General features: G+C 36.4%; 1 protein-coding gene across 2 annotated transcripts; it reads left to right on the top strand.

Moving 5' to 3' along the window:
- Positions 1-1,444: 1,444 nt before the first annotated feature.
- Positions 1,445-25,147, top strand: LOC139963765 (uncharacterized). Of its 2 annotated transcripts, none has more exons than XM_071964881.1 (11): positions 1,445-1,798; positions 11,169-11,430; positions 12,555-12,778; positions 13,316-13,452; positions 14,805-14,965; positions 16,790-16,977; positions 18,191-18,361; positions 19,691-19,863; positions 21,101-21,278; positions 22,362-22,431; positions 23,148-25,147. In XM_071964881.1, the coding sequence occupies exons 1-11, from the start codon at positions 1,795-1,797 to the stop codon at positions 23,188-23,190; spliced, it is 1,611 nt and encodes a 536-aa protein (XP_071820982.1). In that variant the 5' UTR covers positions 1,445-1,794; the 3' UTR covers positions 23,191-25,147. The 2 variants fall into 2 exon arrangements, with proteins under 2 accessions (XP_071820982.1, XP_071820984.1); XM_071964883.1 differs by having other exon boundaries at positions 1,446-1,798; positions 22,362-22,492.
- Positions 25,148-25,417: the final 270 nt, after the last annotated feature.

Raw genomic sequence — 25,417 nt, 5'->3', positions numbered from 1 at the left:
ATTGAACAACACCCTTGCCAGACGACACACATTGCTGTCGGGGGGAATCGAACCGGGGATCTCATGACTGGGAGACGCCGGCGTTAACCACTAGGCTATACACTCCGCCATATGTATTAATATAATGAATCAATATATTATAATGTAGCCTCAGGACAATATTATGTAAGTATGAATCAAAGTAATATTGTAGTAATAAGTAATATTGTGATTAATTCATATATACTTACATTACATATAATACATTAATTGAGGCTAAATTAAAATAATAGACTGATTCACATCCTCATTCATTGTAATAATATACTGATTCATACTTACATAATATTGTCCTGAGGCTACATTATAATATATTGATTCATATGTGCATTGTAATAATACATATTGAGGCTAAATTATAATAATAGACTCACATCCTCATTGTAATAATATACTGATTCATACTTACATAATATTGTCCTGAGGCTACATTATAATATATTGATTCCTATGTGCATTATAATAATACATATTGAGGCTAAATTATAATAATAGACTCACATCCTCATTGTAATAATATACTGATTCATACTTATGTAATATTGTCCTGAGGCTACATTATAATATATTGATTCATATGTGCATTATAATAATACGTATTGAGGCTAAATTATAATAATAGACTCACATCCTCATTGTAATAATATACTGATTCATACTTATGTAATATTGTCCTGAGGCTACATTATAATATATTGATTCATATGTGCATTGTAATAATACGTATTGAGGCTAAATTATAATAATAGACTCACATCCTCATTGTAATAATATACTGATTCATACTTATGTAATATTGTCCTGAGGCTACATTATAATATATTGATTCATATGTGCATTATAATAATATGCCGATTCATGCATAATAATATAGCCTACTGAGGCCAGATAATATACTGAGGCCACATAATATCTCCATTCACACATACATAATAATATGAGATTCATACTTCCATTAAAATAACATACTGGAACTATGTTATTACAAAACACGTAAGTAAACGGATCTATTAGGTACTTCCATGGGACAGTTTGTATCAAATTTCTTTTCAAACGTAAATCTCCGTCTCATAAAAACGTTCTTTTAACATAATTTTTTTTTACTACAATCTCCTTACAGAGTTTGTGATTATAATTGCTGGTATCATCAGAATGTTGGTGATATGCACCCAGTCACAGTAAGTGGATCTTGTCAGAATTATGTTTTTAAATAAAAATAATATAGCAAAGTGTACAACCAGGAAATTCAGCAAAATATGTACATTTTTAAATGAATTCTATTGCCAAGTATATTCTATTCAAAAGACACACAAACTTCCCCATTCTACTATTTTCCTCTTTTCCAAAAACAACGTTTTTATTTGGGTAAGTTCTTTTATCCATCTGGTCATTTAAGCAGGCATAGCGTGCCTGCACTCGTCACCGCAACGATATAAGTATGACCCTCCAAGTCCAAGGAGGAAATCGTAGAAGAAACAGTCATATTATTTGGCTTTTTTTGTTTGTTTTTAATACTACCGAACTTAAACTTTGGAGGTCATATTGGTCAATCGCTATTACACAATCGTAGGAAGTCAAAGCTGATTCATATTATTTTACAGGAAAAGCACAAATCTTTGCCTTATACAGACATCGAAGACGATGATAGATTGCAGATTTTAATTTTTTTTCCCATAAGTTACTTCTTCGTCTACTGGGCAAACTAATGGTAGCTGGTTTTAATCTTGCTTTGGAAATATTCTGTCTGGATTCATAATGGGTAAGAAAATATTTGCGTTCTTTAATATGATGATAGTACAAATATGTAATCAAGGGATCGAAATTAATGTCAATTCAAGGAAGTATAGTCAAATGTTAATGAATTTTTTAGGGAAAAATGTGTAACAACAAAATATATCAAATATTATACATGATTTGAGAATGTAGGTGTGTGGTATAAGTACATGACAGTTAAAACATATCCAATATAATCCTGTTAAAATAGATTTTAAAATATATTTCAACATATTTTGAAGAAAATGTAGTGTGAAGATGTAAGGAGAAGTAAGAGATGGATTAAGTTTATTTATATGGTAAATGTTTCTATGCATTTATAAAGAAAGTGTTGCAAAGGAAACATTTCCCATATAAATAAAACTGCTAAATTCTACGTTTTCGGGTGAAAAATCAAGATACTAGGTTCAATTTATGTGGAACAGTGTATAACAATGAACATTCTTCACAAGAGAGCAAAACATCATTTTTCTACAAATGAAGTTTGTATTTAAAAATGTTTGCTATCCTAGTAGGCGTTGAATTTGACATTGTCTGTCAACATTCCATCCCTCAGCCCCCCCCCTCCCCTCCCCCTCTGGATTTTTTTTTATAGAAAGTTAAGAATTCCATCTTTTAGGTGCTACTTTATGTCTGAAAATTTCATTCCTTTGAATTTATTTTTCAAAAACAGTCTTTATTATTGAATTCATAGCCATTTATCGGTCCTCTTGGTTTTGTGTGACATAACTGCAATGTTGATAATAATAATAACAATAATTATAATTTAGTCTTATAGAACACAGAATCCAACAAAAGTTGCTCTGTGTGCTTCACAGGTGAAGACAAAAAGAAACCAATAATATTGTGGAAAAAAGATGATTTTTAAGATGATATTTATCATGGGCGTCAGCAGGTTTCAGAAAGTGAGGGGGACACTATACTATCTAAGCGGAGCGCCACCATTGGTTGGCGCGTAGCGTACCAGAAAATTTTGGGTCCATAAGACCCCCTAGATCGCAGGAGACGGCCTTCCTGAGTCGTTTTTAGTTACATCAGAACCAGATCTGTGAGGAGAAATTTTGTCTCACAAAACTAAATCCCGACAGAAAGTACTGGTAGAAAGATGCCGTTCTGACACCAAGGGAGACGAATTACACAGCGTCCATCTCAAACGAAATATTGAAAAAGTGGCGCCGTCACCTCCGGGATGAGCGGAGTGGTATATATAATACATGCATGTAGGTGCGAGACGTCAGTTGTTATGTGCCCAGGTACTTTAATAATAATAATCAGAAAAAGGCACCGCGCGCAGAGCGTGTGTAGCGCCTAGCCGGCACTCAACAATAAAGATCTACCATATCCGGCGAATACATGTAGCCTTAATTACTTAACCCCTACACCCCTATTCGTCCGTCCAGTCCAAGGGACTGGAGGTAGTGATATGAACATAGTAACTCATCACCATCTACCTGTATGGCTTACCTAATCCCTTGGAACCCATACAAACAACATGTGTGCAAGATTCAATACACTTTCGAATGGTCTCCCCCCCCCCCCCCCAGACGAATTAAATGGGCAGATTTAGGATATTGGGAGAATGGGAGATAAATGACGGTGCAAGTGATAGATAGCAGGGGCCCAGGGAGTCCAGATTTCTTGACCTTAAATAGAAAATCGCGCATATGCATGTGATTTTTTTTAATAACTACTCTGAAAAGTGGGTGGGACAAATGATATGATATCCCCTCCACTTTTGAAAGTGGGGGGGACATGTCCCCCCCGTCCCCCACCTGTTGACGCCCATGATATTTATACTGATCAAGTGAGTTTAGAGACCTAATATCTACTGAAAGTGAGTTCCACAAACAGGTGGCAGCATGATTAAAGGCTGTGATCCCCGATCGTTTTCAATCAAGACACAGGAACATTTAGCTGGTTAGGATATTCTAGATGGCCTATTGTTTGTTTGTTGATGCAAGATGTCACAAAGGTATCTGGGGTATTACATTTAATAGTATGAAAGGCCAAAATGAGGATTTTATAATCAATGCTTATATTTATAGGTAACCAAAGCAGCTCTTTCAGTATTGAAGTAATGGCAGTATATTTACTCGCTCTGTGAACAATTCGTGCAGCCGTGTTCTAGAACTTGTCACCCGATTCTCGTTTTAGTCATGATAACTAAGGAGGAGGATATTGATAATGTTTTTATCCACTATGGTTATGGTTGTTGTATAATAACTTCCTCACATCTTGTAATGAATTTTACGATAAACTATTATGGACTATTACAAGCCATTGAAAGAGGACTTTGATAGTCGGATATTTACAGAAAGGGAACAATAACTAGTATTGACAATTTCCTTTGGATATTGCAAAATCCACTTGCAAATTAAATGTCTCACTGATCTAAACTTGATTGACAAATCAGCGCATAAGCTTCAATCCTAAGCTATGAGGTTGACTGACAAAGCAAACCACTGTAAAGCGAGCCTATTTGTTTTATATTATGAATGTCAGTTAGTGAGCAATTTGAATGGCTTGTCTTTTTTGGTATTTTGTAACATATCTGCAGTGTTAACATACCTTATGCAGTGTCTTTTTGGTAACATGTCTGCAGTGTTGCTATCCCTTATGCAGTGTCTTCTTGGTATTGTATAACATATCTGCAGTGTTGCTATCCCTTATGCAGTGTCTTTTTGGTATTCTGTAACATATATGCAGTATTGCTATATCTTTTGCAGATTCTTCTTGGTATTGTGTAACATATCTGCAGTGTTGCTAGATACCTTATGCAGTGTCTTCTTGGTATTGTATAACATATCTGCAGTGTTGCTAGATACCTTATGCAGTGTCTTCTTGGTATTGTATAACATATCTGCAGTGTTGCTATCCCTTATGCAGTGTCTTTTTGGTATTGTGTAACATATCTGCAGTGTTGCTATACCTTATGCAGTGTCTTCTTGGTATTGTATAACATATCTGCAGTGTTGCTATACCTTATGCAGTGTCTTCTTGGTATTGTATAACATATCTGCAGTGTTGCTATACCTTATGCAGTGTCTTTTTGGTATTGTGTAACATATCTGCAGTGTTGCTAAACTTTTTGCAGTGTCTTCTTGGTATTGTATAACATGTCTGCAGTGTTGCTAGATACCTTATGCAGTGTCTTCTTGGTATTGTATAACATATCTGCAATGTTGCTATCCCTTATGCAGTGTCTTTTTGGTATTCTGTAACATATATGCAGTATTGCTATATCTTTTGCAGATTCTTCTTGGTATTGTGTAACATACCTGCAGTGTTGCTAAACTTTTCGCAGTGTCTTATTGGTATTGTGTAACATATTTGCAGTGTTGCTATACCTAATGCTGTGTCTTTTTGGTATTTTATATCATTATCTGCAGTTTTGGATACCTTATGCAGTTTCTTCTTGGTATTGTGTAACATATCTGCAGTGTATGGCATTTCTGATATGATATCACTATTATACATTTTTCAATAAGTTAGCAACTGTTATCTATTTTTGTCTTCTTTTGTATTCGAAAGTTAATTTTATGTGTCACTGTATTTTGCATAAAAATTGTGTCATTCCAATTCATATGTGTATGTAGGACAGTTCAATGCATCAAATATAATCCATCTAATTTTGGATTGACCATGAACCCAAAGGAAGAATTAACAAAGCAGCTATTTTTCGAAAAAAAATATTCTAACAATAATAATTGCCGACGGATATGACTAATTACAAGTGGAAATAGTACCGCGACCTCTGTCGACAGAAAGCCAGAAAGGAAATATTTCTGTCTCTTCAATTGTTGGTTAGTAAGATTTGGTTTTAAGAGGATAAAGATATGAAAGGAAATGAATTCGACACTAATGAAATGTAGGTCAACACTTTGCAGAGGTATTAATGAAGTAATACTGTTAATTACATGTGGTAGTGCTGTAAATTAAGATGAACATAGGATGTTCAAGCAATGAATTAAATTGAAACATGGATATTAGAATGCTGAATGAGAACAGGGACATTGATGTGTAATAGAGGAAAGACATTTGAGTCCATTAGGTTATGCATGGACGTTATAGCCCGTTATCGCAAGGGTGTTAGCGCACAAAAGAGCGTGCATGGACACTAAGGCTGCATTATTTCATGGAAACTATAGCAGACTAGAGCATGGACACAATTACATATTATTTCATGCACACAACATATTAGATCATGGACACTATTAATTATACGAGCATGGACACTATAACATAAGAGTATGGACACTATAACATATAAGAGCATGGACACTATAACATATTAGAGTGTGGACACTATAACATATTAGAGCATGTACACTAACATTAGAGCATGAACACTATAACATATTAGAGCATGGACACTGTAACATATTAGAGCATGGACACTATAACATATTACAGCATAGACACTATAACATATCAGAGCATATACACTATATTAGAGCATGGACACTTGCAGATTACAGCATGGACACTATAACATACTAGAGCATAAACAATAACATGTTAAAGCATGGACACATATTAGAGCACGAACACTATAACATACTAGAGCACGTACACTATAACATATTAGAGCATAGACCCTCACATATTAGAGCATGGACACTATAACATACTAGAGCATAGACACTCTAACATAAATTAGAGCATATACACTATATTAGAGCATTGACACTCTTGCATACTAGAGCAAATAGACAATAACATACTAGAGCATGGACACTATTATATATAAGAGCATGGACACTATAACATACTAGAGCATAGACACTATAACATATTAGAGCAAATAGACAATAACATACTAGAGCATAGCACTGTAAAATATTAGAGCACAGACACTATAATATACCAGAGCATGGACATTATAACATAAGATTATGAACACTATAAATGTATTATCATTATTTTATGTCATCACCAGTATTACTCCCTAACACTGAAACCCAAATATATGATGAACAAATGCAACCATTGGATACACAAAAAAATGGGGGATGGAGGTTTTTTTTTTGGGGGGGGGGAGATGTAGAAAACTTAATCATGCAAACATGCCGACTTCCATAGGGTGAAACATTGACCAAGTGAGTCACAGAATTAAATGATCTAGATTAGTGGAAAAGGTTGTGAGAAACCATTACAAATCAACTTTAGTATCCGGTTTTGAAGCCATATTTTGCCCTGCTTTGCACAATTAAACTTCTCTTTTCTAAGAGTTCACTTGACCTTATCAGACGTAGGATGTATGGTTGTATCGTCATTGGACATATAGCTTAAGTTTGACCGTCCATCCATGACATGCATTGCCCATAATGATGAAGCTGGACTATTTGGGTTATATCCATACATATAATATAATTACACACTAACTGAAAGTTCTGCTCATCAGGAAGAATTCATTTTGTGTATATTAAAAATGAGTCTTTGTAATGTTCTTTCGTAGAATTGAACTGGCCATTTTATTTCCAAATCGACGTGCAAGTATATTTATGAACAGAAACTTGACAATAGAAATGAAAAACCAATTTTGAAAGAATATTGGTAGATTTTAACATGTTCTAACATTTTCAAGATCATCAAAAATGATACACTAATAGTGCTTGATAAAAAGTACTCAGAATTGAGAATAAGAGAGACGGAGTAATTTTAAAGGCATTGAAGACTCGCCCCAAACCGCATGTCGCCCTCTGAAAAAAGTTAACTTTCCGTTGCTTGCCATGAGTGAAGTTTTCTTCTTGTCTCTACAAAATGCAGACAGTAATGAAACGTGATACCTTTTTATCTTTTATCTGGACCTGAGGTGTCCATTGCTGCTGCTATGTACACTGTGTTGTGGGTATATTGACCGTTGCTGTATGTTTTGACTGTACACTAGTGTCTAATTACCGACGGTAGCAAGCTGTGTGTGTATTTTCTGGGATCGATTGTGGTGTCTAACACTTCTGTCACACACCATTCGAAACTAGGTCAGATTACCGGCATCAGACGTTTCTTTTCCGCGTGAGTCTTCACTCCCTTTAAACTTCTCAGATTTGGGTAACAGAAACAGGTAAAATTGATATATAGTTGGTGTTAGGTAACAGTGAAATGTACAAGTGAAAGCCTATCAGAGTTGGGTAACAGTTAAAGATAAAAAGTAACAGCTACTCAGAGTCGGGTGAAAGTCAAAGATAAAAGTTAAAAACCATACTCAGAGTTGGACGATAGAAAAAGTTAAAAGTAAATAAACTCATAGTTGGGTAACAGTGAAAGATAGAAATGAAAACTTAAATTAAACTTTAAAAATTATAAATAAATAAATAAACAAAGTTGGGTGAAAGTAAAATACAAAATTAAAATGATACTCAAGGGTTCAGTATAACAATAAAAGTTAAAAGACCAAACCTGAAAAATAATACTCAGAGTTTAATGTAAAACAGGAAAGATAAAGTAAAATATACACAGTGTTGGATAACAGTAAAATATTCATTTCATTTTATTTATTTGTTTCTTCACAATATAAATACAGAGAAGTTAACTGAGTGACAAAAAATATCAACAATAGGGAAAATTTGTGAAAGGAAGCACTCCCAAAAGTCCAGAAGTTTTGTCTAGTAGAGCGCTCCCATAATATGAAATTAAAAGTGCTCTGAGTTGGCTGCAGTGTAAAACATGAAAGTAAGAAGTACTCAGAGTTGGCTAACGGTAACAGATACATACTAATAGGGTTTAACTTGGAACATGAGTGACCGTTATTGGACTTTATAGCAATTTGGGGGAAGGGAGGGGGGGGGGGGCACTACCGATGATAAATATAGTGTATAGTGATATACCTATCACTGGCAGTTGGCATAAAGGGTGAAACTTTTCCTTCTTCATGTGAAGTGTTTCCCGATTGGATAAAGTTCAAACCAATGATCTACATTAGGGCAAGTAACTAAGTTACAAGGAGCGTGACATTATTTTTTGGGTACTCATCTTGGCAGATCATACTTCCAAGTATGATCTTGCTGAGTGTTAGCTCAGTGGTTAACGCCGGTGCCTTTCAATCATAAGGTTACCGGGTCGAGTCACTCCAAGGTTAATGTATGTCGTCCAGTTACAGAGTTGGACATTAAATATGAATGTAAGAGACTGACTTCGGTCAGCTTGCGGCTTTGATAAGCCAATGAGGCTTCTTCCCGAGTTCCTGGATCTAAAATACATACATTCATACAATACATACAAGTATAAACCTTGCAGGTTAGTTGAATCTGTTACAGCAATAAGTGCACACTGAGGTTGTACAGATGACATTTCCTAATTGTATATTCTATTTACTACCTCCTGTAGTACTGTAAGATTGAAACATATAAATTACCACCGTCACTTTGACATTAAAACATCTGGGAAATTTCCATATCTATTGACTTAATAGCTAATCGATTATTAAAACAGTACTTTTTTTTTTATTTACACTGATTGAAAGTATGGTTAAGGCTTTTTTTAATTTTTTTATTGGCACAGATCCAAATTTTATTACAGTGACTGTTTGTCCAGATTGCAATTTGCCCCTAAAAGTACTCTCTGTCTAAATGTAAATTACCTTGCAGAATGTGTGATTTTGCTATGGATAATGTGACCAACAGTTTCAGGTTGACATGGTGGAAATTTTTACCCTGTCAGGCGGATAATACTTCTTTGATTTATATGGAAAAGTGATATGAAAATTGATTAACCATGCAACCAGTGATGGCGTAGGAGTTTTCCAGACGTATCATATCATCATATTCAAAAGGGAGTATTAAACTATTACAGATACTGTTGTCATCAAATGCTAAACCACAGTTATGTAGGTGTTAAACCACATGCTAAACCAATTGCTGAAACCCATTTTATCTATGTTACAAAATTTTATAAGCCTTTTCCATATGGAGGGTTGGGGTGGGGGGAGGGCCATTATGAGGAATAAAGACATGAAGCATTAGGGGAATTTTTCTTTGTGTGATTGTAAGTTACTGTTAAATATTCGTATGTGCATTCATCTGTCTTCCTTAATTCATGTTCCTTTTTTGGCCAACTTCATACCTTGGCATCCAACACTCCTCGCGTTCCTCACATTCCCCACCCCTCCCCACCTCTCCCCATCTTTCCTCAGACGCACAAATGTGCACCCGCCAAATGGCTCTTAGGGAGCATGCATATTTTCAATAACCCAATACTGTATACGTAGTAGTCTTTAAGGAGAATTTTAAGAATCTGTTCAGTAAGCATAATTTCCACCATAGCCACCCCTTTCAGTCATATGGTACTACAGAGAAGTTCCAGGCAGGAATTGGGAAGGGGGGGGTGGGTATTGAGAGGATTAATGAGGAAGTCAAAATAACCGTGGATTAAAAAAGAACTGTCCATGCACCAAAACCATATAATTTCATAAAAGGTATTTCATAATGCATTTGAATAACGTATTTGATATTGATCTGTCGAACCTCACTATTACTCAAGTTGTTCAAACATATGAGTGGTACGTGGCTTCCTGTCCCAATCACAATCAGAGAGAAAAAAAACATTCCTTTTGACGTTTAAGAAACACATTTGCAATTAGCGTATCACCTCCCCATGCTCTAATAATTACAGGTTTGTAGCGAACTGCTAAGCTGAAAAATAACATAAGTTTATAATACACAGGAAATGAATGACTCAAATGGTTCAAGTCCTCCAAAGTGTCTTAGCATATGAAATGAAAAAGTAATAAATTTGCAAATTTGGGGAAACATTGGTTAACAATATGGTGTAATTGTAGATTATGAATATTGCCAAATGTACCTAACTGTCAAGTAGTTTTTAGAAAATTTTGCTGCCTTTCTCGAAGGCATTATTTACCTTACGGAGACAGATTCTCAGTGACTTGAAAGAATTTGAACATCGAGTCCAAACCAACTGGGAAGCTATGCGACCAGCCCCTAAACCAACATGAAAGGAATTTTCAAAGTCAAGCAAAGTTGTAGCAATTTCTAATTTTAACTTTTGAATGCAATACGATGAATTTGAAGCTTTCATGTCATTTTGAAATGTCATTTGTAATTTACTTTTGGCTGCACATGTGATGTGAGGGAGGTTATAGGTAGAGTGTATTAATCTATGGTCTATATATTTCCTCCAACTCAAATAAATTACTGCATCGTTTAGTTTAGTAAGGGGGGTAGGGGAAGGATCGGGAGGGACATAAAAGTCCCCATCAACAACAACAATAAAGTGAAAAAGATCTATGCACAGAAGCTTCATATCCGATTGCAATTCTTAAAGATGAGCATCTTGTTGTATTTTTGGTGACAATTTGTAACATGTGTTTTATTTAATTACATTTTTTTTATCATTTTCAGCGTACGAGATAAGACTCATTTGTCTTGGAGTATTCCTCATTGCTGCAAATTGCGTTCAACAAGCCAGTTGTGTTAGTTTCCATTATTTACAAGAGAAATTACTAGAGCGATCCCGACAGAATCTCCCAGCCGATGATCTTGTCATGTCTGAGGTCAAGGATTGGGTTAGTGACACCCTCGGCAAACTCTCCAATAAAGTCGAGTTCCTCGGCAACGAAATAGAGAAAGCCGCCGTTAGACAGAAAATCTTAGAACACAATCAGTAAGTATGATATTCTCTGTGGGTAGTGCGCAAAGTGGGTCCCAAGGGCCACGTTCCCCCATGCATCATAAGTCTGGAAAATTGTCCAGTGGGGGAATTTTTGACAGTCAGTTGGGCATATATTAGACCACTCTTCCGGGCCCAAGATGCCCTGGGGCACGGATTGGTTCATGCACGTCTTGACACTAGTCGGAAGAAATATTGAATTTGGCCCCCCCCCCCACCTTTGAAATCCGATGAAAGTCACTGTATCAGGCTCCAACTACAGTTAGCCAATATATGTCTATGAATATATATAGTTATATGAGGCAAGTGCCTAATAGTGCCCCTTAAGTCAAGAGGTCCCCCCACAGGTCATGTGGCCCCCAAAATCAAGTGGACCTCTGTGAACACTTCCAGGCAAGGAATAGCAAATTCCAATTTGGAGGTTTTGCTTTCAAAACTTAATGGGGTGGGTGGGGGAGGTGGTAGGATAAGAATGATACTCTGATAGAGTATTACAACAATATCATGAATCCTCTGCTCTATCACCATAATTCTCATGATACTCATCCTTAAAAGGTAATCAGTACTTTGCTCTCTCTCTCTCTCTCTCTTTCACAATCGGCTAAAACATCAATAAATGGTCACTCGGGCTCAAGCTTTAACAATAAACAATTTACTGCTGTGCACCCTCAAACAGTTCTCCTCGCAAAAATTGTGAAACGTTGAAATAAGGGTTTACCATATTTTGTGTGATGCAAATTTTGTAAATCCACCCAGAGGACATGTTCGGGAATTAATCCGTAGGTATAGTAACCTCCGCAGAAGGTGGGTGCATGGTAGAGTCATGACCCCTATACATAAAAATAGTTATATGCCTAGCCGAAATGAAATTATAAGTAGGTCTAAAGTTTGATGCAGGATTTCAATAAGGCATGGTATTTAGCCCAACTTACATTTGAGGGAGGGGGTGGGGGCATCTGGGGGTCCTCCCCCAGAATATATTTGAATACTAGATGTGGAATGGTACATTCTGAGGCATATTTAGGTTGTAAATAAGGTATTTTTTATTAATTTAATATGTCTTTTTCTTATCTGGTCCTCGTAATTTTTTTGGACTTTGACTTTTTGACATCCCACAGATATTTAGATGTTGCAGAAAATGGAGGACAAGGCTTAACTGAACTTGAGCGAGAATCTCCTCCTTATGATGTCCTTTGTGCTTCCGAAAATGGATACGAGGCACGCCAATACCACAAGGCATTGTGGGTAATCACCTTCAGTGATCCCGGAGAGGAGTTTTTGGCAGCTAAGCTACGATGCGAGTCGAAGATACAAAATTACATTCTTGGTCACAACGAACGAGGTAAAAGTTTTTTTTTTTTCTGTATCAACGTCACTGACTGAAATGTTTTAAAAGATTCTAGTCCCATAAAGGATCACTTTCAGTTACAGTTACAAGTTACAGGTAGCTCTCTTGATGTTGCGACATCAATGCGGCTTAAATTTTTCAATATTTAGGGGCATAGGAGAATGTGGGTATGTGGACATTTTCCATGCTCATCACACAGTTACCAGTTTTTATTTTTGAGTGCGAAGGGTGGGGGAAACAAACCCTCACAAATGGGTCATTGAGACACTCCTTTAAAGAATGCCATGTTGAGGTCGATGCTATGTTTAAATGTTTCTTGCCGCAGATCCACCCACCCACTTCACATTGGCCTTCCCTATCCCCCTTCCCCATCTTCCCTCCCCCTTTCCCCATCTTCCCTCCCCCTTTCCCATCTCATAACACAAGTCTGCTGCTGTCTTGGTAATGAAGTTTTTTTTCTAACTTTGCACTATAGATTTTCAGTACACTCACTTTGCCAGCCTTAATTTACATATTCACTTTATTCTAAAGGTGTCAAGATCCATGTTACATCACCGTGGTTCACTAAGATCGTGGCGTCAGAAGAGGGGAGACACAGGCAGTACATATTTCTCTTTTACCTTCCATCTGCCTTCCAAGATGACCCTCCAACTCCTCTAGATCCCATGGTAAGCAATTTTTAATCTTACAAACCGTATTCTCCATCTTTGTTTACTTCACACTGGTAAACAAATGGGTGCAGTGACTGAGGGTGGGGTGGGTGTGGTTGTGCGGGTGGATTAAGGAGGAAGGAATAGTGAAAATACTGATTTTCCAGGTTTTCATGTTCCATCGGTAAAGTACACATTTGACCTTTCACCTTGGCGGGCCTGAGCATCAGCAAGGACCCTAACTGTCATCTTTAAGTTGTCCCCTTTATTCCGAACTTTTGAGAATTAAATGCAACCATTATCATCTTTGATTGAGATACTTACAAAAGCAACTTTTTAAAATAGCTTAAAAGAATCACATATTACATTTTGGGAGATGTTTTAATCTACATTCACACAAATTCAAGGATGAAGACTTAAACAAGTCTAAGTATGACATCAAGCCACATACGTTTGAGCTTTTCATGGTGTCTTTATTTATTACAATGTTTACAGATATGCAGAATAATTTAAAATAGTTCTTCAAATCTGTTGCTCATGACAGTGGTCTCAGTGTCAGTGGTGTTCATAATTTACACAGTCACATCGAAATGTAAAAAGATCAATACAAGGGAAGTCAGTGGTGTCTCCTACTTGTGCCACTATGATATCACATTTCACAAAATGGCATCCCACCCCCCCCCCCCCCCTTAAGAATAAAACTGTTTTTATAACACAAGCTTGATTTGTCAAAATAATTTTTTAAGTTCAGGTTTGATATCTTCATCTAATTTTTTAATATCTTTTTTGATATATTTTATTGATATCTTCAACTAATTTTTTAAGTTCAGTTTTGATATCTTCAACATTGCTGTATCTTATTTCTTCTTTCCAAATTATCTCTTAAAATGATCAAATAAATAAGACCTCAACAACAGTATAACTTGTGAAGCATCAGAGAATGTTGATTATAAAGGTTTGCTATATTAACCGTTGCTACTCTTAGCACCACAGTTTGTGGCATTTAATACAGTTGCACATTTGATAATTAGCTAATTCTTACCTAAAAATCATAGCTCACTTCTTTTATTGGTGGGGTAGTTTCTTTGGGGGGGGGGGGGGGTAATGGGTAGAATTGAAATTTTCAGGATTCCAGGGTAAGACTTAATATTAGCTTGCGATATATCCAGAAGCTGGTATACTGTATCTGTACCAGTTTTCAATAACTTATAAATAAATCTTTACCTGTCTGTATTCTGTGTGTGTTTTTGTCCCTTCTGTTACTGTTGCTTGTCATGTAGCCTTTGGAGAAGATCCTGCTAGGATTGAAACGTCAGGCTAACTTACTTTCACATAAATAAATCTTTTGATTTTTTCTCTTTTCCTATCAGATTTTCTTTAATGCTATCAGCCCCAAAGTTTATGCATTCAGTAATAGCTACGTTATTGGACAGGATGCCGGTTGGTCACTTCAGAAGAGTGCAATCACATTTCTAAATCAGAATCAAGAACTGTTCCTTACTGACCAGTACTTTCTGGCAGACTACGAAGCGTACGTTTTTAATTTCTTTCTCCGTCCAATCTTGTTGCTAGGTAACTGATTTCTCCATCTTTAGATCAAAACCATACAGGAACATTGACAGGTGTCAATTTTAGTTTGATTTTATTCCATTCTCTTTCACTCCATCTGTCTGCAAATCTGTTTCACTTTATTTTACTTAATCATCAATTCATTCTGAATCATTACACATTCAATTCAATAGCTCTTGTTTCCCAAATTATCTTCCCACAGTAGAAGTGGGAATAAAAACATATGGATTAACGACCATTGGGAAACAGGAAATTCAAACTTAAATCGTCATGGGAATTGAAAGCAGTTGAGATATTCAATATCAAATCAATTTAAATCTGTCATTTAGTATAAAAGCAAAGAAATCAAGACTCTAATAACAATATGAAAAACATATTTTCATAAAGGCAGCGTGAAGATACTTCCTGGTTATGAAAATTGCAAATAGCTATAAAGATGGCTCCTCGCCTGTCCTTGAACTCCATGTAGGCCACCCTATGTCAGCTATCATTCCCTAATCAAACTTGTTTAAATCTGAATGAAGTAACTTTAGACTTGACAATTTACCCACAACTCGCACCCTCCCTACCCCCCCCTTTCCAACAGTCCAACGTTCCCTTTCCTTCCCTTTGTCTTTACCTTTTAGAATGCACCACAAAGTCATAACTTCTGTCAGTATTTTAGTCAAACTAATCTCTGAAAGTATTCAGAACAAACCAGATACAACCGATTCCTAAGTTTCGCCTCAGCGCTGCAACGTCAAGCACCTTTCAATTCTAAAGAAACCTATAAGTGAATTTTTTTTGTCATGATTTCAAGGTAAAATTTAAAGATTTTTTATCGCTGCAATTATATGACACTTAACAGATAGAAACCAAACACAGGAAATGATGCCGGGGTTTATAAATCTGATATGTTTGATAATTCAGTGGATTTAATACACAACTAAATATTCCAATTTATTGTGTTTGATATTGAATATTGAAGCTTAAGTGTCGGCCAAATGTCGAGCCATATATCTTCTGCATATATGATTGGTCTCATGTGAATACCATTGTGATTGGTTTTTTTTATACATATTTTTATTGTTTGCTGTCTAAAAAGATCTTATCAATCAAGGACAAAGTACTTTTGGATATTTCCTGAAAATTGAATCTTTCCTACTTTCGATATCTGAAGTTTAAAGATGTCAGGAATACATGTAAACTATAGACGACACTGATCAGTTAAATGTGTCCAGGACAGAATGATAAGATCGTTACATTTTGACGACACCTTAATGTCTGCATTGTATCCTGTCCATATAATGACGCTCTCTTCAAGTAACAAAAAGAAGAATAAAAACATAAAGTGCAAGAATCATGCATTTTCTTTTAACCATGCAACAAGTGACACAACTTTTCCAAATGATTACAGTCAAACTAGTTGATGTGTTTTGATAAAAAATGACAAAGATCTGATTAAAATCAAAATAACATTCTGATGGGAATAATATAGGTTGATTGTAAGCTTGAAGATAAAGAAATGTCACCATTTTTTGCCGTATGCAAATTTCAATCAAAGAAAATTGTGCCCATAAGTTCCTCTCTCTCCTCTATAGACACCCGTCCCCCCACCCCCCTCCCTCCTCAGGCTGAGAATTTTATGTCTAGGGTCAGTGTGAAAGTTGAACTCACTCACGCCTAAATTTTGGCTAAAACTCTGCCGACAAGAATATATTACTGATTGTTTTTGTACAGTTGATCTAGCTGTATTTCATGTCTTTAATATGTTTGTTTCTTTGTTGTTGTTTTGTTATTGTTACAGTCCTTTTTCAAAGTACAGTCAAAACAGTGAGATTTTAATACTGATGGAGGACGCTAACCTTCCAATCTGTGACGGTGAAGTACAAGCCGTGAGTCCTGCTGCTGTTTCTTATCCAGACATTTTGCAAAGCGAAGGAAGTAGCGGAGACTCTGCTCTGATCTCGGCAGATATGTTTTCGTATGAAGCAGGTGAATAATTGAACGTTACTCTGTATTTTTATGTAATGCCGAAAAAAAAAGTTGTTTTCATGATAGAATTGTCCGTATGTAAGCAAGCGACTACATTTTCACATCAAGGCACTGTGTTAAAATGATAAGCTGTAGCAGCTGCCAAATCCTGCTCAGCTAGGATGAATCAATGACAAACAATAGGGATTATCTCCAAAGAGCCTAGTGGCGGAGCGTCCATACAGTCAGAGGGGGCGGATGCCCCCCTGACGGACTCAAATGGACTGCTGGTGCCCTTTTCAGCTCTTTACCACTTTTTACTTATTCGTGATTATTGACTTTTTTATTGTGCTCTCAAATACCCATTGACATTTGTCACATTTTGTTGGTGTAATTTTCTGACAAAATGGCGATGACACCTATTTATTCTTCGTTTATCTGCAAATTAGCAAGGCCCGGAAAGGGTCATTTCCGGCGATCTAGGGAGTATTTTTTCTCAAAAAAATTCTGTACGCTCCGCGCCAACCTGTGGTGGCGCTCCGCTTAGATAGTGTCGAAAGCGCCCCTACAGACCATTCTCGCCCCCCTGACCAATACCCCTAGCTCTGCCACTGACAGAGCCTATATTGTGTGAAACACTTCACAGCACGAAGGATCATGTCCTAGCTTGCTATGTAGCCTGGTTGCTGGATGCTGCATCCCCTATCAGAGTCCTACTTTTGACATAGTACCTAATATCTGACACCATCCAGATACAAAGAGAGTGAAATACACAGGTTGTCATATATCAGAGGAAAACAGAGTCACAAACATTCTATATTTATAATTTGCATAGCAAAATTTGGAATGAAATTGATTTATTAACTACTGTTTGGGGGGGGGGCTGGTATGGCCCCCATAACTTTCACAAGGGGGTGGTGTTGCCACCTGATGGTAATTTTATCACCACTAAGCATTGTTCTGAATCCTACCCAACTGCCCCCCCCCACCCCATTCTCCTTCCAGTCAAACCTGTGTTGGCTGGGTTTCCTCGTACATAAGATAAACAAGTTATGCTTCTGTATTAATACGAAGGGCCTGTTGTTGGCCTGCATTTTGAATATTCTTACAACTAATAATCTCTATTATTCATGGAAAAATGGAATACCAAAAGATATCAAACTTAGGATATAATTTCTCTAGCCTCAATTTCAGAGAAGTTTTTTTTTTTCTGTTTTATTTGTATTTCCTGTAGATTACAGAGCTACTTATCATGTAGTACAAGAGGTAACTCCAGCAGTCCTCAAGGAGCCAAGCATTGATCCTTACATTGAGGTACTGAGAAGTCAACATTACCTCAGGAAAGTTGTAAATGGCTGTTCTCAACAATCCATAGACGAAACCCTGACGGAATTGTTCTCCTGTCGTAAGTAAAAGCAAAGAAAACTTGCATAGCCGATGGGGGGGGGCGGAGGAGGACAGGGGATGGTGGGGCTAATTCAGTTTTATTCTCTTTGCTGTCTGGCTGGCTGTTTCTGGTCAATTGTATAAATAATATGCACACATATATACATACTTGTCTATAAAATAATGTAAACATTTGTTTATAATAACCGGTCTGAGCAATTTGACAGGATACAAACATTTGTAAGCAAATGACACTTCCACAGGCAGTCAATTGGCGATCCAAACCCCCTCCCTTAAATATAACTGCAAATTAAAAATATATGTTTTTTTTTAATTTGATTGGTAATTTAAAACTTTACTTGCTATTCCCCTCAGTCTACACCACTCAACTCCATCCACCCCCCCCCCCTCCCACATATCCCTATACTGGATTTCCCTGATTTTATCATAGCTAGGAAATTCAATATGTGCAAAAATCACTGGAAGACAATGTAGTAAAGTGATCTGTAAAGAAAGAAACAAGATAAAATGTATGTAGTTGCAGGCATATGGTCATGTGTATAATGTCATGTTTTCACAACATGCATATTCATATACAAGTTTACACAGTAAATATTCACCTTTCAAGTTACATCAGGGTTAGACAACTTAAAATTGTATACGTTGCTTTTCAAAATAAGCATGCATGACATTTAAGGGCAGTGTGCCAAACCACAGTCTATAGTAGAGGTTCCTATGTCTGACCTCATTGTATATAGGAATTGCAGAGACAGAGTTAGGCTACTTGTTGGTGTGATTAAGTGATATTAAAGGCTTTACAGCTAGCTTGATGCATCAACAAGCAATACTACTATAGCCTGTGTATGGACCTAAATGTTTTGATAACTTCTGGTGGCATTGAAGGACTTCCAAGTTGTTATTCTAATTATTGAACAAGTTACTTACAAGTGGGCAGTTTTACTCTACTTTGATATAGGAAATTATATATATATATATATATATATATATATATATATATATATGTAGTCAATGTGTGTGCAATGGTAATAGCTGAAATGTCTGAAGATGATTAAATAATGTAGATTAAGTAGCAATTAAGTAGTCAGAAGTGATTATATTAAAAGTAGCAGATGTCACATATATAATACACAACTGTTAGTTTATATCATTATTGATCCAGATGTTTCAATTATCATGGAGTAAATTAACTGTTAATGTGGAATTGTCATCAATGTTTCCTAATCATGTTTAACCATAGTGGAACAGGATGTAGAGATATCGTCAGATATCGCTGTATGTTTCCTTTCTTCAACCGCTGCGACTCTTATGTTTCCCTTTACTTTCAAAGGTGAACCTACTACTGGAGGGGAAGTCGTTGCGGATCAGCCCGGAGACATACTTCTAAGAGTAGAAAGGCCAACAACCATCTTGGAGGAAGATCACGGCTGCGGTGATATGCGGATTGAATTCTTGCTTAGAGTTCCAGATTCGAGTGACATGGAATCACTCCAAGAAAATATGGTATTAATAATAGCTGTTTTCTGTGAGACAATGTCTGGAGGTTTTAAATCACGAATCACTTAATACAGTGTGTTGTTATGAAATCTTGCAGAAATTGGGTCACTAGTTTCTATGGAGATTGCTATTGTTTACAAATTAAGGTGCTCTCGGGGCAACTGAAGCATATTAATTGGCTGCAAGATATGAATATCAAAAGGTTAACGAATTATCGATTGAATTTTTTGGAAAATTGAATAGAAATTAGGTCATGCTTCAGATCATAAGACTGTAAGGTATACCTCTTTGGATCAATGCGCAATAACTTTATGATACCATATAATAAAATAAAATCACATGACAACAGAGTTCGTTAGAATTTATTCTGATTGTGCTGAGTATGTACAGGGCATACTTGTAAGGATTTTTTGTTTCTGGTTTGGCCCTTGGAAAACCAGAATTCTTACTTTGTGGAATGAAGCAATATAACATAGAATCACCGATATAGAGAAACTGTAGGAGAGATATGTCACAAGGTTTGGTGAATAGATCACCAACTTTGGGCCAGTAAAATTCCACTTCCGGGCGGATCATAAGCCTACAATATCATTATTATTCCTTTATTTCAGTGATAACTATTTATCATGTTATATATTCATAGGTATTCATATTTACAATGCCATCTGAATTTGATGTAAATAACTAGTCATTTGCTGGAAAATCTCAGAAGCTGATTGTGCATGGTTGTCGGAACAGAAATTTGGTCATCGCGGACGACCAGACATTTATGAATGAAATTTGCCCTGATACCTGATCGACATGCACAAATCTGGGTGAACCGAAATTGTTTGAATCAAAAAAAATTTACTAATATGTCACCAAAAACATTGATTGAAAGTCTTCAATATAATCTGAGGACTGAGAATATTTAACACATCAACCGAAACCATCTAAATCTGTTCAAAGGCCTAGCTTTATATGAGGGGTATCAAAAGGGGGAGGGCCGGGCCATAGCCTTAGGGCCCTGGGTCAAGAGATGGGCCCTGAGAAATATGCAATACAGACTGTATTCTCATTTTCATAATATGCTAAGGGTAAGTTGAGGAATCCAACCCGCCCCCCCACCCCCACTCCCTCCCCTTAACAGGAGTAAGACATTTCATGAAGGGCATTTGTCACCCCTATTGACGCATGAGAACATTTTTCTTTCAAATATGTTTGTGAATCAGGAATTCAACTTTTCAATATTTCTTGATCACAGACTGAGGGTATTTCATTTTACCTTGCTCCATCCATGGTGGTTTATGCGACAAATATTCCTGACGAAGGAGGTAGTCTGCGGTCGTTATTGGAGACGTCAATCCCAGTGTACGTTAACCTGCTAGAGAGGCTTGTTACAGACTCACTATGTTTGGCAGACCAAGAACTATATATTTATGGTGAGAAGATACAGAATTAAAACCTGTAAAGTTTCTTTTCTTCTTTCAGGGGTTGGGGGGGGGGGGCACATGAATTCAGGGGAGACAGATTCTTTCAGAAACCAAACCACCATTTCAAACGAAAGGTTAAGAGATCAGAACTGACCCAGTCCAACCTAGCTTGCTCTCCACCCTGCATCCACCACACATATACCCCACACCTCTCCCTCTACCCCATTACCACACACCCCTGCCCAACCATTTATCTAACTACTTCCTCAAATAGAATGTTTATAAGTTTCCTGGATGAAGGAGAATAATATTGAATTCCTTCCTAATTAAATCCTGGCATTTTCTCATCATTTCAGTACAAGGTTGCACATAGGTAATTGGGTTACTTTGATAATTCTGTCAAATTCCTATAGTTCCTATGGTATCAGGCATCTTAAAAGTACACATCATGCCATTGCTGGTACATAATTCTTTAATATAATCTCTGGTTTCTGTGTGGCAAGTAACCTCACACGTCCAGTGATCCATGGTCCAATAGTCGAATAGGTGTTCATATTTGATGCAATCTGATAATTTGTGAGTTTCCTGAGGAATCTCCAAGAAGAGAAGTTTAGTTTCCTGAAGTGGATGTCTTTAGGATGTTTGGTAGAATGAAATATAGGCAAAGGTTCTAACAGTATGACAATTTGTACTCCTTGAACTGTCGGACTAAAGATTTCTCTGAAAGGTTAGAACCCAAATGACCTTATAGTAATGCCCAGTGTATTGTTAACCCATTTACCTGTCAATATCACTCTGTTTTCATTGTCACAAAAGGGTTTTCATGTAAACTAAAGATGTTGATCCCAATGAAAGCTTGGATATTAATTATATCTCCTATTATGAAAAGATTCAATGGTCTTTTGCAAATTACTTAATGCAGACCACAATAAGCTAATCAAGCTTTGATGAAGGAGTGTTTCAATATAGTACAAAGATATGGTGGAAATTTCAGTGCTTTTTCCGTACTTAAAACTCACTTAAACATGCCATATTGCAATCAAAGTCCTTCATCATCTAATTTCTTTGATTCACGTTTCTTTCTGTGAACAGGAAGCCTAGCTTCTTATCCTACGATGGACAAGGTATGGATTCCTCATGAAAATTGCTGGAATGGGAAGAGGCAAGGCGACAAATAGAGATGTCTAACCACAGAAACGAAATGTCTCACCTCTAACAAAAAGGTATAAGGTGAATGTTACTATGGTAACACAATAGAATATACAGAAATGCCAGTCTTTCTATAACTGCTTCCACCAACTGTGTCATAGCTTTACATATTCTTTCTATAAGAGAAAGATTACAGAACAATTGAATATAGCTCAGTATTTTATGCTATCCCAGGCTTATTACTACAGTACATTGATTTGCACCAGCCATCTTTCAATAGTAAGGTTTTGTATCACCAGGCTGGGGCATGGGGAAGCAAGGAACTAATGTATCCCCCTCCCGCCCTCTGCCCAATATGTGCCCCCAAAATGCTGTGTACAGGACATGAACAGTGTGCCCCTCCTTATATTGTTCTTGCCAACTGAGAAGTTCCTGGTCGTGTGCCTGTTAAGCTTATATTACAAATACTATGTTCTATGGAAGTGAGTGTCAGTACTTTGTTAAAAATCTCACTGTAACTGAGTAAGTCAACAAATGTTTAAGCTTTCAGCGTTTCCAACATTTTCACTTCCACCAGTTGAGTTTTTGGTATGTTAAATGTTGTCTTTTGCCATTGGTAATCTTCTTTCCCAAACCCTACCCCTCCCCCAATGCTAAGCTCGTTTCATCACCCTTTTATATTCAGTTGAAAAAATAAAGACTATACTTATTTTTCTCTTTTCCCTTTAGCATGACTGATTGGAACACTAAAGATGACTCTGGCTCCAGATAGGAAGACATTGTTTTAGTGTAATGTGTAATGGGCAGAAACCACTTACGTCTGCCACGCTAAAGATCCGTTCCGGTAAAGCACATTTGTCTGTGCTTCTTGCAAACTAATTCCTTTGGTTATTAGATATCCTGAGGGATGGCTAATGCAATGCATCACATTAATACCATAGGTACACATTGAAAAGAGTTGTACCTATTTGTCAAATATTGCACAGAGCTTGTTCAAATTTATAAAATCCTTGTAAATTTTGTCGCTGCTGAAATGGATTGTTCCGGTCACAAACGGGCCAATAATTGTTGAATGCAGTTAGTGTGTTAGAAGGTGTAACTATAGTTTCAGGTTTTTCTGTTGTTGAAAGTACAAACGTGAACTATACAGAGTGTGAATTTTACTGCCAAATTTAAGTCATGAACAAAATATTGGTAAATGATATGGAAATCTAGCAGAAGAGATAGATAAGATGTAATTCTGAATATTATTTTTCTCAGAACTTTCTAGATGTTCGTTGTCGTTGTATATACTCTTACTCAAGGCTGTATTCACCAAAACATTTTTGAGACTCTCAAAATGTTCAAAACAGCTATAGAAATAAATCTGTCAGCTACATTTATTTTTAGTTTTTACAACTCAGTCCAGATTTATATTTTCATTTATTTGTATATGGACAACAAGGATACAATTTCAAGTTGGGTCCACGATTTCTTGGGAGAGGGGACCCAGGGGAGTTAAATATCAGTATATTTGGAAATTACTAAAAAATCATTTGAGAATGTAGGAATGGCCACATCTTAAGAGTATTTGCTAATCTTTTCTCCACTATGTACCTCGTTTTGAGCAAAATCGATTTTGCAGCTAATATTTAGTGCTAACTGTAATGTTCTGACACCAATCTGATATTTACCAGTTCCTCAATCACTCAAGACAAAGAGATGGAGAGTTTAATTTGAAAGGTGTTTATTCAATAAGATCTAATACCACTCTGTCATACTGCTAAGATATACTGTGACTCACTCATGAGAGGCATGTAAGAGAAACAAAAGACTGGAGCTGCCCCTGCAAGTGGACAAACTTAGATATGAATTAAGGACATATTTGAGACAGGCAGGCAACTTGCTATCGATGCTAGTGACCATGAAGAGTAGGCTATGTACAGAAGTTTTTAATATGAAAATGAATAAAAAAGCAGTAAGGCAAAAAGAAAAAGAGAATTAAAGAAAGGAGGAAAGAATGGAATGAGAAAACCAAGAATTATGACACGCAAAAGAATCAAAACTGCAGTATGAAATGTTTCAAGAAAAGGCAATGAGGGCGGTGTGGAAGAACTTAGCATGCATTAACCCTGGATTTGTGACCTGATTAATTCTCTTCGGCTTTGAGTACAACGATTCTCTATGTTACAGTGTTGGACGAATCTGACCTTAAAAGTAATTACTGACTTTGCAAGGTTGGTAAGAGTGACTCCATAGTTTTCTGTTTCGGGGAAACCACAATAGAATCACGAAAGCATATATATATATTGTCAAGACATTAATGACATAAGACAAAGAGACATAGACAAGAAGTTGAGATAGCAGAGGATAGAGGGAGGTGTCAAAACTAGGAGACTGTGTTGACTTCAGAGGATGGTTGACATTACTTTACTCCTCAATTTACTATGATAATCAGCCTTTAGTACTATTTGTTGTGATGTTTTCACCTTCCCCCCCACCCTCTTCCCCCTAAAACAAAATTGGTCCCCTTTTCCAATTTGTTTAACACTATTTACAGTTTATTATACAATGATTTATATCATCAGGTGCTCTTGCAATTTATATTCCACAAAATGTAATGTTTGAGCATTCCATTTCATTGAAATGTTGTTTATAATTAATATTATTGATATTGTTTGTTTTTACATATATTTTAGTCTCTCTTTACTTTTTTATTCTGGTAATAAAATAAACAGAAAATATATTTATTTCTACTAGTTTATTCTTACTATCTATTTACCTCTTGATAAACTTATCAGTTTTGTACACGGTGGTACCCTCATGACTGGAATTTTCGACTCGACTGAGTTTTGTTAGTCGTTTAAGTTTGTCTAATATCTGGAACTAGATGTTTAGGGAAAATACCTGACAAAACTTGGAAAGGAAACCAATATTGTTTTTGTACGTTGAATGCTACTGCACTAATTAATTTCATGATCCTATAATTTGTTGTTTCTTATACTTGGCCTATGAAAAAC

This window comes from Apostichopus japonicus, chromosome 22 (assembly GCF_037975245.1).
Source record: "Apostichopus japonicus isolate 1M-3 chromosome 22, ASM3797524v1, whole genome shotgun sequence".
NCBI classification, from domain to species: Eukaryota; Metazoa; Echinodermata; class Holothuroidea; order Aspidochirotida; family Stichopodidae; genus Apostichopus; species Apostichopus japonicus.
This window is presented reverse-complemented; position numbering and strand designations above follow the sequence as displayed.